The sequence below is a fragment of the Equus quagga genome, unplaced genomic scaffold, assembly GCF_021613505.1.
Source record: "Equus quagga isolate Etosha38 unplaced genomic scaffold, UCLA_HA_Equagga_1.0 146_RagTag, whole genome shotgun sequence".
Lineage (NCBI taxonomy): Eukaryota > Metazoa > Chordata > Mammalia > Perissodactyla > Equidae > Equus > Equus quagga.
In genome coordinates this window covers 3536391-3553441 of record NW_025796728.1, presented here as the reverse complement: position 1 = coordinate 3553441, position 17051 = coordinate 3536391, and the positions used below count along the sequence as shown (strand labels likewise).

Genomic DNA, 17051 nt, shown 5'->3' with positions numbered 1-17051 from the left:
TGGAAATGTTCTGACTTTTAGAAATTGAAACAGATTGGCAAAGTGAGTAGAGAACAAAAATATTGACTTTCTACAGCTGAAAATAATCAGGAAATGCATACAAGACAAAATGGATTTTATGCTCTACAACAATCCATTTCAGGCATTTCAATGCAAAGTAAAGCATAAACAGATGTTGAAAACAGTTAACCTACTGAACTTACCTGCTGAAGGGAATCCTGCAGTAAAAGAAGGACAATAAGGATTTTACATGTTAGATGAAGCAGCAATTTCTTTCTGAATACCTGGAGCAAAAGGATGCATTCCAAACTTTACGTTCATCATGTTTTCCTATATTTCATGAATATTCTAGTTGGAAAATACAGAGAAGTTCTGAGTTGAAGTTCCATTACAAAACATGTCTATGGTACATGTTATAATCTCACTAATTTGGTGTATTCCTCTCATGCTTATTTAGCACCTATTCTGTGCACAGCTGGGAGACGGGAATATAAAGATAAGAAAGACAGTCCCTGCCCTCTGGGATTGACAACCTCCCTCCCAGGAGATACACAACTTCATGGGCAACTTAAAACCCTGTGAAGGACAGTAATGCAGATATGTAGAAAGGACTAACACAAGTCAACCATAGGGGCAGAGGGAACGAGGGCATGGTCAGAAAGAAAGAGAAATTCTTACTTTTGCACCAAGATGAAACAACAGTATTTCTTGAGCATTCATTCCCATGGGTCTCAAAGTATGTGTGTGTGTTGGTTGAGGGAGGAGCAAGGCCAAAGGGAAGCAACGTAATTGACATTTAGAGCAGGACAGCTTTTCACTGACAGGATTCTCTAGGACATTTGGCATCCCTAGGCATCACCTAAGAAGTGCCAGCAGTAACTCTCCCCCAACCCAGGCATCGTGACCCACAAGAAGTCCTCCATATTTCCAAATGTCCCCCAGGGCACCCCCTTTCCTGGTTGAGAAGCACTTAGCCTATTCAGCAAGCATCTATTAAACACATACTGCATGGTCGGCTCTACGATCTGGACGTAAGGCACAGTTCTAAGTAAGCAAACTGTTCCCACCTTCTCCAGGCATTAACTAACATTAGGTCTTTGAGTAAACACTGAGAGTTTATGCCTTTTCTCTACAAAGAGATGGTATATTTTCTGAGATCAAACATTGTGCCTTTTCATTGTGACCATCACTCTATATGGCACATAAAAGAACACAGAATTTTAATGTCAACATCAATCAAAGAGGAGAGGCATAATTTATTAGGTCCTGCAAAACCTAACACCTACTACATTGAACCAGGAATCTTCAGGAAGAGTTAGGAGCCGTATTTGGGAAGAAAAATACACAACAGTGATTATTTCTAGGGCAGGAAGGGCATGAGCTTAAAGCTTTGAGGGACCTGTACCAAGCGTGGTCCATGTAGTCTCTGGAACAAAGTACATTTTAGACTTTGGGCAATCTATGCAGCCTCTGTCCCCAAGCTACACAAGTGTAGCTTGGTCCAGTGATTCAAGTTAAGGCTGAGGTAGGATCAAAGCTTTGTAGGTCCTGGAGGTGAGCAGAACAAAATGCTGCCTGAAAACCACAAAACAGCTGAGATCTTTTAGCTCTCCAGGAGCAGACATGAATTTCTAGACTTGATTATTTGTGTCAGTCTTAGAACAGGTATTAAAGAAAGGTTGCCCCAAATTCCATTCTTTATTATGTTGTTTTAAATTGCATTCAGGCCCATGGAAAGAAATCAACAAGTGGAGGTGCCAACACCTCAGATGCATGAGGCTTGTTCATAAGTTTCAGCTGTCCTCCATTATATGGTCCTAATTCACTCTGGATTTGTTAATTAAATAACCTCTGATCATGACTTTAGATTTTAGAAACCTAATTCATGGATTCAGTCAGAGAAAGGTGGCAGATTCTTTTTCAAAACAAAAAAAAGAATGGACAGGGGCCAGTTCCATGGCCTACTGGTTAAGCTTAGCGCACTCAACTTTGGTGGCCCAGGTTCAGTTCCCGGGTATGGACCTACAACACTCATCAGCCATTGTGCTGTGGCAGCAACCCACGTACAAAATAGAGGAGGATTGGTAACAGATGTTAGCTCAGGGCAAATCTTCCTCAAAAAAAATGAATGGACAGCTTTATCATAGTGTAGTACATCTCCTTGAGGTGAAACAGGAACACAATTCAGTAAAATTATTGCAAGTGCAAGGCTAAAAAGGCAATTTAAAAGGCCCATGCATTGAACATTCCATCTTGATAGAATCAGTTTAACTCAGGAAGTCAGAGAAGACGTGGAATGGTTTGAAAATCATACATCAGTCTTATTTTCAAAACAGCAAACTGGTGAAGCTGGAGGAAGAGATCGATTTCCTTAAGAGGAAGGCTGAGCTTTGAGCTGATAGGCAGAGCAGATAGGAAGAAGAAAATGTGACTCTGAAGGTCTAGACAGACAGATGGAGGAGGGCAAAGAGTTGCACCAGATTTAATACTCTCAAAGAGGCTATTAGAAAGGGAGAGATGTTTTTGGTGGCTGCTAGATAATAATGTATGGCTGGAACCCAAAGAAATCAAACAAAGGAGGAGGGGCAAGATCTCAAAGAACAAATGAATTGACTGCCTCCAAGGAGGCAAGGACTGGGAAATTACTGAACAGGACCGGACACTGCCTTCTTAAAGCTACAGATAGACAGTTCACTGCAAGAACAATTAGGAAACCATGCCTCGAAGACTGAACCTATGCCAAGCAGCTCCTGAGAATAATATTCATGGAACATACAATCTATCAGTAGAGAAAGAGAGTAAATAGTTATATAAACATTCATTTAATTACAATTTCAGTAAGTCCTAAAAGAGTAAGTACTGGGTAAATAATTTGCGGTAATGTGAAAAATGAACTTATAAAACCAACTTCCATCTTTTTATTAAAACCTAGTATGTTCAACTCAACTACAACAGAGACCAGTCTATTGAAAATACTTCAGTGACAAGGAATATTAACGAATATTTACCAATAAGCACTCAAAATTGAACTACTAGAATTATGATTTCAGCCATAATTAAATAGTTTACCTTCCAAGCTTCTGTCCACTAATGGTTTCAAATGTTCTTTAATATAATACATATTTACAGTATAAACTGTGCTGAATGTTTAATATTTATGATCAGAGACCCCAAAGTACTGAGAATCACATTTCCAAAAATTATAAGAAGTTGATAATAAAAGGAAAAGAAGGCTTTTGAGAGTATAGATCTCATTGGTCCATCCATCATATTTTTTAATTTTGTTTTGACATCTTTCCACAGTTAGTATTCCCAAGTAATAAAACATTTTAAAAATCATAATACAGTATTTCACAAAGAATAACACCTGTCAATTCTCTTGAGTTTCTTTCCAGTGCTGAAGTTGTCTGCGCTTTGAAAGAAAACCAAACTTATAAATGATAAATGTTTTAAAATATGTACAATGTTATGTATGTATCTAATATGCTTATGAAAAGGCAAACCCCTGGATCCAAATTAAGACAGACTAAAATAATGAAAAAGATATTTTTTAAATATTTAATAATTGCCTAACCTTGATGTATTGACTTTTATCCTTTCCAAAAAAAAAATGCAACTAAGAATTATGACTGTGAATTATTGATTATTAATAATCCTGTTTTCAGTTGAAGAAGTTAGAAAAAAACTTTCCTTTTGGAAATACAACATTAAATTGTATATTAACAGCCTTCTAAATTGCTTTTTAAAAAAAAGGTTGCCATGATTACAAAGATTACAAATAAGAATGTCTTAGAGTAGATACAAACATAAAAGTAAAAAAAACTCCTGAAATTATAAAACAAAATTTATTTACTTTTTAAAAAAATTGGAAACAACCACATATTTATAGAAAAGTTGGAAGTACAATACAAAGAACTTTTTTTCTGAACCATCTGATACTAAGTTGTTAATTGAATGCCTTATCACTCTGGAATATGTTAGTGGGTATTTCCTACAAACAAGGACATTCTCCTACATAACCACAAGACAGCCATCAAAACCAGGAAATTATACTGATATACTGCTACCGTCTAATTCTCAGAACCTACTCGAGTTTGGCTAGTTGTCCCAATAACACCCCTTATACCAAAAGAGTCTAATTTAGAACCACATATGATACTTAATTTTCATGTCTCTTTAGTCTCCTTCAGTCTTCCCTTGACTTCCGTGATGTCGACACTTCTGTAAATTACAGGCCCGTTATTTTGTAGAATGTTCCTTAATTGTGGTTTCAGATTAAATTCAGACATCTTTAGCAGAAATAGTGGCACAAAAGTGTTACTACATTCTTCTCATTGCATCCTATCAGCCTTTAATGATAATCACATCAATCACGTGACAAAGACAGTGTCTGCCACCTCTCCCTACTGCAATATTCCTCTCCTCCTCCCTCCACACCTGTGTGATCAATAAGCACTTTGTGGTGAGGTATTGAAATTATGTAAATATCCCATCCCTTCAAACTTCTAGTTTATCCTTATTTATTGACATATGCATGGACCCTTGATTTCCTGTTTTATTCAATGGCTTATACTCTGTTACCATCATTATTTATTTTTATGCTCAAATTGCCCTCCACTTGCCAGTGAGAGCCCCTTCAAGCTGGCCTCTGTGTCCTTTGAACATACACCCATCATTCTTTGAGGACTTCCTAGCTTTCTGGAACAAGATGTTTCAGACTCATTTTGTACTTTCCTTGCCTCACCCTTGGAATCAGCCATTTCTCCAAGAAGCCTAGTTTCTTTGGTGGAAAATGGTATTTAAAAACCAAGATCTGGGTGTCCCTTGGTATTCATTGCCCTTAGGTTGTGGCTGTTTCCAGTCTCTCTCAGCAGGCAGAGCTAGAGGGGAACTGTATTTATATAGTGTGTGCACTCACCTGTGTCTACACATACACACTTTTACATCTATATTTATTTCTATATCTATCTTAATACGTTGAAAACATACATTTACAACCCTGTCTGCAAGTCCAATCCCATATCATAGGGTTCTGGATCTAGTTTTCCACCTTTCTATATCTTTATAGATATAGAAACAGCAAGAAACCTTTTTCCAACAGCAAGAAACTTGGCTTATTCTTAGTTAATGGATCAGTCCCCTAGTCTGTAAGGAATCTCCCATTGTCCCAGCCGCATCTCCCACATGGGGGCCTGGCTCATCCTGTCCGAGCTCCCACATCCTGCCCGGGACTCCCCTCAAGCGGATGCCTTCCTCCTCCTGCTCAGGCTCTGAACTGGCATCCTAGGCCAACCCCACAAACAGCCTCCTTACCCTACTTGGGTTCTGACACGTCCTGCTAGCCACCCCTCCATCGGATGCTCTGCTCACCCTGCAGGCTCCAGGCCACTGTGCTGCTCCTCCAGGCACCTCAGAACCGGCCTTCTCTGCCCACTGAACAAATTCAGGACTCGGTTGTTCATCAAGGGGTGAGGAAATGGAAAATCCAACCAAAGATTTGAAGTCTATAGAAAGCAATCAGTGTTATTCCTTTTTTCACTTAGAACCCATATAAATTTAAGAGGAATAAAAGGACAAGATCTGGATGCTTCAGCCTCCTCAGCTATTTTTAAGTCAGTAGGTTGTGAGTGCATGGGTCCTGTTTAATGTTTTATGCTAGAGCAGCCAGACCATCACAGAAGCTCTGCATTCATTACTTCCTATCAGAGTTGAACTATTTCCAGACCTCACTGCAGAGCATTCAATACTTTATTAAGGGTAAAAAGGCCAAGTTGGATAATTTGTTATATTTTTCCTTTGTCTTTGAGAAATGAGTGGAGAAACAACATTTTAAAAGAAAAGCCTGCTTTTAAAAATTAAAAAAGTGATAAATTAAAATATTTTTATTTTAATTAAAAAATTAAAGTATCCCATGCGTTTTGTTTACTTCCATTAGGGAGAATAACCAGTTTTTCTGAAAAGAAGATATTTCTCAACTGTTGGGAAAGCTCTTTTCAAGGAAGAAGGGGAAAGTTGCCCGCTTTTAGGAGTTTCTGACACAAAATGCTTGGAGAGTATTGTTAGATAGGAATATATATTTCTTATCCAGAGAGCATTTTTGTTCCTCTTACTGACATTCAGATAATAGAGGGAAACTGTTGGTGCGATTAGGAGAGAGTCAAGTACACGAGCTGAGGTTGTCACAAGGTGACCCAGACCATGGATGACGGCACATACAACACAGCTCTTGTAGGTCCTTCCAGGGAGCCACTTCATTTCTCACCAAGGACACCTTTGGAAACGCTTATAGTTCAGAAGTTTGGGAAGCTCAGCTTTATTGTTATGCAGAAGAAAGCAGAATAAAAATAAATCACCATAGGCCAGGTTTAGGACTATAGTTACCAAGCATAGAAATTATGTTAAAAAACCACAAAGACCCAGGAAGAGAGGGAGCTAGTCTCTGAAGTTTGTCTTGTCTTCTACACAATGAAACTGGACACAGCTGGGCTGTCCTTTAGCCATTCCTGGCTTGATCCTCCCACCTCCACCCCCACACCCGGAACTGGTCACCCCAAGTGGGCAGCTGGGTGTGAGAGCTTTGAGGGGCCTCCCCAGGGCTATTTTTAACCCGCTATTTTCTGCTTATAGACTTTCCACTGGGGCAGCCCCAGGTCTGGGGGATTCACTCCAGCTGGGATATCTGAGAAGTCAGCTGGCCTGTGGCAAATGAGGTATTTTTAGCTGAGACTCGGGGATCTCAGGATTGTCATCCACTTTAGACCTCAGGGTGGGAGACACAAAACAGAGCCAAGCAAGAGGATCGGTGTGGACTCGAGTGCCTTAGCAACGACCGCTGAGCTTGTTGTTGGGAGAGGAGTCTGTGTGTGCCCTGGTGGGGGAGGGAAGGCCAGCCTGTGGGTCTTCCCAGCGATAGGGCTGCACCCTCCCAGTGGAGACAAGACCTGGGAGTCCCTTCTGCAGGCCAGGTATTCAGAGGGGCTCTCCCAATACCTACCTGCCCACCTGCCTGCCTGCTGCATTTGCATCACCTGGAACTTGTTAGAAAGACAAATTCTTGGGCCCCACCCCAGACCTACTAAGTTAGAAACTGGCGGTGGGACGCAGCGCTCTGTGAAACTGGCAAAGTTAGCCATTGATGATTAAGTAGCTAGGAACTAAAGTTTTTTTCCTTTTTGCAATTGGTGATTATAGCATTTAGCTGTTTACCCACCCGTTGTTAACTGTGCTGTTTAGGCAATATGACTCCCACTAGGTTCCTATAGATGACATCTCCCTAGAGACTGGATTACCATGGTAGTGGGTGTTTGAGCTGTTTTTCAGGAGTTAGAAGCCCTTGTCTATTTCAGGCCAGTTGAGACCACCAACCCATCAACTGGGCCCATGCAGAAGTTCCTATGATAAGTGACCTTTTGATGTCAAGAGGCTAAAAACTCCACCCTCAGGTCATGCTAATGCCACCAATTTGTGAACACGCATCCTATGAAGGGCCGTGAAGTCCAACCACGCTTGCGCAGATCATCAATTACCTCACCTTTCCTCACCTCCAATCATCTATCTCCACATTTCAGATCACCTTGCCCCCCTACCTCATAAACATCCCTGAGTCCCTATTTTCAGGGAAGTGGATTTGAGACTCAGGCTCTCTCTTCCTCCCCTGGCTGCCTTGTAATTAAAACCCCCTCTCTGCTGCAATCTCCTTGGCTTGGTGTTTGGCCTTCCCGGCAGCCGGCAAAAACGAACCTGGTTAGGTAACATCTGTGTTATTTTAGGCCCTCCAGGTGATTCTCATGCACACTAAACTTTGAGAATTACTGGCCTCATCATACATTCACTACCATTCATAGATAAAGGTATAAGAGTGAAACTTTATCCTTACCAAACCCACATAGAGCACATTTTTAAAAAATTAGTAGACATTATGTTTTAGCACATTTTCAGATTTATGACAACATTGAGCAGATAGTAGGGAAACTGTAATCTTTTCTAAACCTTTTTTCCCCTATGTACTGTGCCCTAATGTGAAAAACCTTTCTCCCCTGTTCATCCTCAAGGGCAGTGATAAGACACCAGCTGAGTTTTGCTATCAAAGGCTGCGATCGAGTCAGAGTAGGAAACAGATCCCAGTGCTCAGCAAGGATGGCAGTGATGCACACCAACCCTAGGAACGACTGGACATGGGTACCTTAGGCCAAGCTGGGATGAAGCCAACTGCAATTGTCTAAGATGATGTAGCCAGGGGAACACCCTCTCAAAACAGTCTTGGAAATGATGTTAATATTAGAGTATTCGCAATGAATTAGTTTCCTACAGCTGCTGTAACAAATTACCATAGTGGATCACAACAACACAAATTTATTCTCTTGTAATTCTGGAGGTCGGAAGTCTGAAATCAGTTTCACTGAGCTGAAGTCAAGACGTCGTCAGGGCGGCTTCCTTCTGAAGGCTCTGAGGGGAGGATCTGTTTCCTTGCCTTTTTCAGGTTAGTGGCTGCCTGTCTGTATTTCTTGGCTAGTGGCCCTTCCCGCATCTTGAAAGTACATCTCTGCAATCTCTACATCCATCATCTCATTGCCTTTTCCTCTGACTCCGACCCTCCCACCTTCCTCTTATAAGGACATTGTGATTACATCAGGTCCTCCCAGATAGTCCACAATAATCTCCCCATCTCAAAATCTTAACTAATCACACCTGCAAAGTCCCTTTTGCCATATAAGGTGGCATTCACAGGTCCCAGGGATTGGAACATGGATATATTTGAGGAGCCATCATTCAACCTCCAGATGGCCCTGTACTATCCAATACACTAGACACTAGCCACATGTGGTTATTGAGCGCTTGAAATGCAACCCATTGAATTCAGATGTACTGTAAGAGTATTGAAATTTGAAGACTTATTATGGAAAAAATAAGGTAATATATTTCATTAATAATTTTTATATTGGTTCCATCTTAAAATGATAAAATCTTGGATATAGTGAGTAATATAAAATATATTATTAAAATTAATCTATTTCTTTTTTGCTTTTTCAAATGTAGCTACTAGACAGTTTTAAATTATACATGTGGCCAATATTATATTTCTATTGGGCAGTGCTGCTATAGACCACAAAGGAAGCAGGATGATGTTAAATTTCAATTGTCCTGGGGCTGGCCCCGTGGCCGAGTGGTTAAGTTTGCGCGCTCCACTGCAGGCGGCCCAGTGTTTCGTTGGTTCAAATCCTGGGCTTTCGTTGGTTCGAATCCTGGGCGCGGACATGGCACTGCTCATCAAACCACGCTGAGGCAGCGTCCCACATGCCACAACTAGAAGGACCCACAACGAAGAATACACAACTATGTACTGGGGGGCTTTGGGGAGAAAAAGGAAAAATAAAATCTTTAAAAAAAAAAAAATTTCAATTGTCCTATTTTTGTCTTGCTCATGCTTATAAGAAAGCCTAGCCTTTGAAAGCAATATTTCTTCTTTCAACCTTCTCTAGGGAGAGCAACCGACTACATAGAATTGAGATTTCAAATCAAGAAGGATATTATGTAGGGACACGCACAACTAAATTCTCCACTGGAAAACAGTAACCAAAAAAAAAAAAAAGCCCACGTTTATCTAGCAACTTGTATTCTTACAAAGCACTTTTATAAAGCATTATTTCACTGAATCTTCCATCACAATCCTATAAAAGGGATATTGTTACCATTTTGCAGAGAAGGAAACTGAGCCTAAGGGAAATTTACTTGCTGGAGGAGCACCCAGCTAATAAGTGATGAGCAAGAACCCCAGCCAGGTCTGCAGGCCTCAGTGCCCAGGGCTGCCTGAAGTTTATTTCCTGGTTTGGCTTTAATGATTTCAGCAAGCTCACTCTACTTTCTGAATTATTTCATATCCAAACTTCCTAAATTTCAGAGATCCCAGAATTCTCCCTCTTTACCTGAAAATTTTGTTCCTTTGCTACTCTGAACACATTTTTATTATTTTTTATTTCCTAACTGAATGCAGAGGGGTGTCCATCCTGCTAGTTATTTAAGGAACAGGATTTTTCTCCTGTGTCAAACTCCTCCCCGGCTGCACCCGGAGGTGTACCTGGCTCCCAACTTGATCGTGGGCCATCTGTTGGAAGGCCTCCATTGACTGGCTCTCCCCATTCTTCCACCACCCACAAGCTGTATGCATAGGTGAAATGCTCAGTTCTGACAGAAACCAGAGAACTACCCTCAGGCAAACCTGGGCTCTGGTGATCAGATTTCCTCTGATCGGTCTTCCTTGGCAATTTTGCACTTTGGCAGGAAGTCACTGTAAGAAGAATTAGCAAAGATCCACAAAGAGGGAAGCAGACTTCCAGGTCCTCTAGGCTGCCCCTTAGCCAGGCAGTGCTTCTCAACTGTCGGAAAGAGAAGAGAGAGAAAACAAGTAGAAGAGGACAACAGGCTGCTCGTTTTCTCTGCCATGTTAAAATTTCAGCTTCGAGATCTAGCAAGGCCCTTAGACGGTGTCTAGTACAAAGACCTCATTTTACACATGAGGAAACCAGGATCCAAAAGGTTAACTGACTTCTGTAAAGTCTCATAGCAATTTAGTATCAGATAAAGACTGGAACTCCCATTTCTGATTTTGTTCAACTTGGACAAAATTGTTTTAAAGGATGACCGAAAACTACTAAGTAAAATAATGTAGCCTTGATTTGCAAACCACACTACAGAGGAGCGGCATCTTGCTTGCAGGATGAGGCTCTGACATAGGCACACAAAGGTGAAAAATCAGATAGTCAAAATAATCCTTGAAAATCCTTAGGAAAGTGCCACAGTGGAGATCAATATAACTTCTACCAATAAATCCCTGATGGTCAGTTTTTCCAGAGATGGAACAGGCTCATCAGTGGAGTACCAGATTAATTGGCTTGAGGTTAGGGAACAAAAAGGCACGGATCTTTAAACACAGCTTCACAGGTAAGACTGCAAGATGGATACAAAAAAAAAGGCACCAGGGCTCTAAACTAACAGAGATTCCCTTCTCTTATCTGATGCTTTCACTCCAGGGCACTGAAGAGAATGACAGGCAAAGTGACTCATACTATTTCAACAGTTATTTCCCTTCCCTGACTCCTGACTTCATGTTTACTGCTAAGTTAGAAGCTAAGCGTCACACGTGCACAGACCTTTATCTGTTTAGTTCACTGGTGTATCCCAAGTACGGGTCCTGTGCCTGGTACATCAAGTTTTGCTGAATAAATGGATAACTCTGTTCGTCTTTTTGTCCAGGCTGTCTAGTTGAATTCTCATAAGTTGAAGTTATTTAGGTCTAGCACATGGCTCTCAACTCTTGGGGTATTCTGGTGCCCTAGCCAGAAAAACTCACACTGAACTGTTCATAGAGATTTTCCACTACTCATGGGGTTCATGGAGCCCCAGGTTAAGATTTCCCGGTGCTATCAACCTTTAATATGCTGCTGTGACACTTTAGCAGAATGATGCTCATGGCTTTGGAGAGACTGACACCATTTACTTTCACAGTTGCACAAGGACTGTTCTTTAAAACTCTCCCAAGTACTGGAAACAAAAGGTACTCTTCAAATGCTGTCAACTAAAGGCTCAAAGGGGCCCTGGACTAAGCACAGAATAGTGGCACCAAAATGGTCTTCACAGCTCACCCCTGTATTTTCTGCCCTACTCCTAACCCAGCCTGTAGGCTGACTGGCCCTTCTTCACAGATGTCCTCCCGAGCTGCTTACAGAGCTTCAGCACTGATATTGAATGGCAAGATGGATCACCTACAGGACCACCCTGGATCCCCAACCAGCCCTATCTAACACTGACACTGCGCTTGTCACCACCAGCTCTGATGGTTTGGACATGTAGCAATGTACCGCAGGAGAATATTCAAACAGCTGCTGTAAGGTGAGCTGATGGGGGCAACTGCCAGCAGGCTGAGAGGAAAACATAATTCACAGGCACCCTCCAGCAGAGCTCAGAGCTGAGCAAACACTGTTGCAGAATGCTCAGGGAGAGGCAGATAGACAAGCCAGTGCTCTAGGACAACAGGGGCTCCTTTCGAGCAAAGAAAAAGAAGTAGAGACTGGAGACAGGGATGGTGACAGGCTCAGGAAAGGGCAGCTGATTCAGCAACCCAAAGGTGAGCCATCCCACATACTCCACACCCACATGGAAAGCACACATAATCTCCCAGACCGCACCGTGATTGTCTGTCTGTAAGAATAATAAACATTATGGACTATACTTGCTCTAAAGCAGATTTAGCAAAGTCCCAGAAACAGAATAAACTCCCAGGGGGGTAAAGAATCAAGGCAGGGGAAGGATTACTTATCTATGCATCTGTTCTGGCTTGAATAGTGTCCCCTCCCCCACCACCACCAAATTCACATCCAGTGGAACCTCAGAATGTGACCTTACTTGGAAATAGAGTCTTAGCCTTTGTAATTAGTTAGGGTGAGGTCATACTGGATTAGGGTGAGCCCTAAATCCAATATGACTGGTATCCTTATAATAAGAAGAGAGGACACAAAGAAACAGGGAAGACAGACATGTGACTATGGAAGCAGAGATTGGAGTGATGCAACTATAAGCCAAGGAATGCCAAGGATTGCTGGCAACCACCAGAAGCTAGAAACAGGGGAAGGAAGGATTCTTCCCTAGAGACGTGGCCCTGCCGACATCTTGATTTTGGACTTGTAGCCACCAGAACTGTGAGTGAATAAATCTCAGTTGTTTTAAGCCACCCAGTTTGTGGTAAATTGTTACAACGGCCCTAGGACACTAATACAGTATCTATCTATCTTAGCTAGTTCCAAATATATCTCTGTATAGTCTTTTATTGACAAATAGTTAATAAGCACCCACTATGTCCCAGACACTATTCTGACAAAGAGCAAAAACATAGAAAAATCTCTGTCTCTGTGGATCTTATATCTTAGAGTAATAGGAGACAGAAAATAATCAAAAAAAGTACAATATGTAGTCTGTCAAAGGGTGAGAAGTTCAGTAAGGGGTCCTACAGAGTGAGGTGGAGCATTAGTTTCAAATCTGAATAAATTGAACACTCTCAGTGGATTTTGATCCAAACATTGAACCCAGTATTCTAGTCTTGTCATTCTTGTGAAAAATGGTACAACACATAAAGGTATATGGGGAGAGAAGAGCTATTATTATATCAGAGTTATTATATCACAGTTTCTATCATATCAGAGTTTCTGCTCTAACACCAGGAAAACTATCAGTCATAAAGCTCAACGTGAAGGGAAAACAATAAAACGTTATCCAAAATCGTCAAGGCTGAGGGGAGAATTCCCAAGGACTTTGTGACTAATACACACTTGTTGGGTGATTTATGAATGAATCCACTCATTTACCATTCCACAAATGCCCGGCAGAGTAAAAGACCTCAACCAAACAGAAGTGATTCAGCTATACAAAACCACTCCTTGAGAGAAACAGAAGCAAAGCAAGGTGCTGGACAGGAAAATTTTGATCATCCAAGAGTCTCACTAAATTATCACTCAAGCAAAAGAAAGCTCTAGATCTGTCTAAGAGAACATTCTGCAATGAAGGAGATGTTCTGTCTACACTGTCTAGTACGGTGCATGTGATTATTGAGCACTTGAAATGTGGCCAGCGAGACTGAAGAACTGAATTCTTAATTTGATTTAATTTTGATTAATTTAAATAACCACATTAACTAAATAACCACAGGTGGCCAGCAGCTACTCTATTGGAGAGCACAGCTCCAGAATCACAGAAGGCTGGCAGTGGAGAAAGGCCTCAGAGACTCATTGAGTCTGAGATGGGGCGAGCTCTGTAAGTAAACACATGTTAGGGAAACTTCATAGAATGTACAACTATTCTGTGTAGTATTTCTGAGACATATTTATTTCCTTAATCCTCACAGTGCCCCTTACAGATGGTCAGTAGCATCATCTCCATTTGCTGGATGGGAAATCAAGGTTCAACAAGATTAGTTGACTTGCCCATGGCCTTGCTGCTTTTTAGGGGTAGAGCCAGAGATTTGAATTTAGCTTTGACACCAAAATCCATACTCTACCCACCAAGGCACCATCCATGGCACCTTTCACTTGAAGTTTCTTCCATTCCCACCCACGCTGAAGACTCTAAAACCCAGAAAGGGGTGTGTGTGTGTGTGTACATGTGTGTGTCTGAGTAGATTTTGCAGAACAGGTAAGTCTGGGGGTTACTTGAGGGCTTAGTGTGGATCTAGTATTCTACAGGTCAGTACCCTTTAGCCAACCAGCCCCATTTTCCACTTGGTCAGGCAAAGTGGAATGCCAAGAACGGTGATGGAGCAAACAGGATGCATGAACGCATACCTGTTGACTAATTTAATAAGGCCAGAGTGGCACAGTCAATAAACCCGTCTCCCTGGGACACACTCAGCAAACGTTTCACAGCTGAAACATAGCTATTTCACAGCTTTCCTGGTCCAAGTGTGCTCCCATTCCCCCAACAGTAGAGACACTCAGAAACTCTAAGGCTACGGTCTTTAAGTCATCAAGGGAGGCTAGAGGTAAGGGAAAGAGAAAAAATGATCAGCAGGGTATCTTGTTAACAGTATGGAGATTTGAACATACAGGTTTCAGAGAGAGATGGTGCTAACTCTCTGGAGATACTGGGCTGCGCAGCTTCTCCCCAACCTCTCATTGGCCCCCAACAATGGAGAAGGGGAACTGAGGGCAATGCAGAAGGGCAATAGAGCAGCAAGTGCCAAAATCCAGATGAAGCTATGGCGGGAAACATGGCCCCATCAAAATAAAACCACAGCTGGTCTGTGGTGGAAGCCCCACTGCCTTCTGTGCTATGGCTATTAAGATTTCTGCAGCATTACGAGGAAGGTTTCTGATGGGAGTAATTTTGCACCTTTTTAAAAAGCTTTACTATGCCTGGAAATATACTTGATGAGGTCAATAAAGCAATTCTTATTTGTCTCTTTAACCTCCTGGAAGGTTAACGGAGTCTTTCATCATTGTATTGTAATCCTATCCTGCAAGGAACCTTCTGGGAAGAGCCCTTTTCCCCTAAATAAAGCTTTACAGCATCTTGAGGTTTTGAGGTTTATGTGATTCCACACCCAAATAACTCTAAAAATAGTTCATCCTAGTGCAACTCTTGGTGTCCTGGAAAGGATTCTGTGGAAACCCTGACTGCCCAGGCCAGCACTCCCACATGTCTACACAGACATCTAGTCTAACCTCTCAATCCCCAGGAGCGGGCTTTGGGGACTGATTCTTGGCCTAATTTCACACAACAAAACTATTGAGACCAAATAATACAAACAAGCTGTTGAATGTTGTGTTGTGACAGTGACAAAAATTGGTTTTATAACTTTTAAAAAATGCACTGTTTCTTCTCATTGTCTTCGAGTTATGCCAAAAATTGTTTTCAAGGATCTTTCATTTCAACAGTTTCAGCTAAAATGTGTGTGTTTGGATAATGATCAGTAAGTCCTGACTTATCTCCCTTTCGGGTAGCAGTCGGATATTCCTTTGCACAGTTTTACTTCCGTCAGTTAATAGCCTTACCAAAAAAAAAAATAAAATGCAAATTACATATGTGCATATAGAAGTCGCCGTAGTCCTTGTAGAGCATTGTTCTCAGAAGTTTCTCACAGGAGGAAAGCCCTCCTTTATGAACTGCTGGGACAGCTTCCCTGGGAATGCCCAGCCCGGCCGCTTCCCTGACGAGCTCGCAGCTCGGAACGACCAGGGTTCGGTCCCGGGAATGACGAGCTGTGCAAAAAGCGCCTACATCGCCATCCACCGACCCCAAGCAGGTGGCACCCGGAGTGAGGCGTCCGCCACCGGAGCTGGGGAAGAGACCCAGCAAGATTTGACACAACACCACCTTCCTCCAACCCGTGCAGCCCTCCGTCCCTGCCCGCAAAGAGCGGTCACTGGTCCCCCACTGCGCGCAGCCGGGCCCGCCACAGCAACGAGTGGATTCCGGAAAGCTCCTGACACCGAGAGAGAAGGGCAGCCGCAAATTAGACCTGGTTCCTGGGGGCTCAGGACGGGGAGGACTGTCCGTGGTGCTCTTCCCTAGCTTTCCTCTCCCCAGCGAAGGGCAACGCTGTCCCTTCCAAGGACAGGATCGGAGCCCGCCAAATCCGGAGCAGCTCAGAACCTGCGCCCCCCGGCGGCCGGTCCCCGGCGTCTGATGTGCCCAGGAGGGAATGCGCCGGAGACAAAGTTTGCGCGCAGGGGACGCAGGAGTTCCCAGCACCTTACAAGTGGGCCTGTTCTGAGATGCGAACTCTCAGAATGGTCCAAAGATCTCCGGGCACCAGCCGACCGCAGGGGAAGCGAGCGTGAGTCCTGGCTTTAAGCCGGACGGAGACCAAGGCGCGCGCCTTTGGGAAAGGAGGCTTACGTCTGGGGCAGGCAAGGCTGCTGCGCAGTCCTTCCAGATGCCGGGCGTCGGCGACGCTGGCGCAGACAGGAAGCCGTGGGTCCCAGAGGGGCTGGTGCCGACAGCTCCTTCTGCAGCCTCCCCAGGCACCCTCGCGCCGCCGAGTCCACCTGATGCGTAGAGGGCGCCGAGAGGAGGAGGGACTCTGCAGGAGACGTGGCATCGTCCCCGGCAAGGAGAGCGGGGTCTCCGGACCGACCCGACTCGAACGCCAAAGGAAATCCTCCCCATGACCCTGGGAGGGTCCCGGACCTTGGGCGACTCGTGCGCTGGGGGACTGGCCGCAGGGGGCTGAGCGCGGGGCTGGGGAAGTCGACTCTCACCGACGGCAGGGAAAAAAGGTGGCTCCCGAGGGGAAGAGGGGGCGGGGGCAGGAAGGGTTGACCCTGAATTCATCCCGACCGAGAGGTCATTCGACCTGTTTGCCGGCAGAGCGCGATTCGTGGATCTTACCCGCTCCGGGGCCCCGGCTGCGCGGTAGCGCTCTTCCCGAGCGAGGGCAGGGGACTGTTTCGAGGAGAACATGTCTCGCTTTTTTCCTGTCCACTCTTATCTTGCTCGCTTTTCTCTCCTCCGCGCGCCCCTGGGAGGGTCACCACGGATGCCTTGCTGCTTACTCAGGAAGAGGC

The 17051-nt window shown here is 43.5% G+C and overlaps 1 protein-coding gene across 3 annotated transcripts in view; it reads right to left on the bottom strand.

Moving 5' to 3' along the window:
• The window catches only part of CORIN (corin, serine peptidase), a 210588-nt gene extending 193812 nt beyond the window's left edge, over positions 1 to 16776 (bottom strand). For 2 of the 3 annotated variants that reach the window (XM_046649906.1, XM_046649904.1), the window contains exon 1: positions 16384 to 16776. In XM_046649906.1, coding sequence (XP_046505862.1) covers positions 16384 to 16653 — 270 coding nt within the window. In that variant the 5' untranslated portion in view covers positions 16654 to 16776. The remainder of the gene's footprint in view (positions 1 to 16383) is intronic. The other variant, XM_046649907.1, reaches the window with a different exon arrangement.
• Positions 16777 to 17051: the final 275 nt, after the last annotated feature.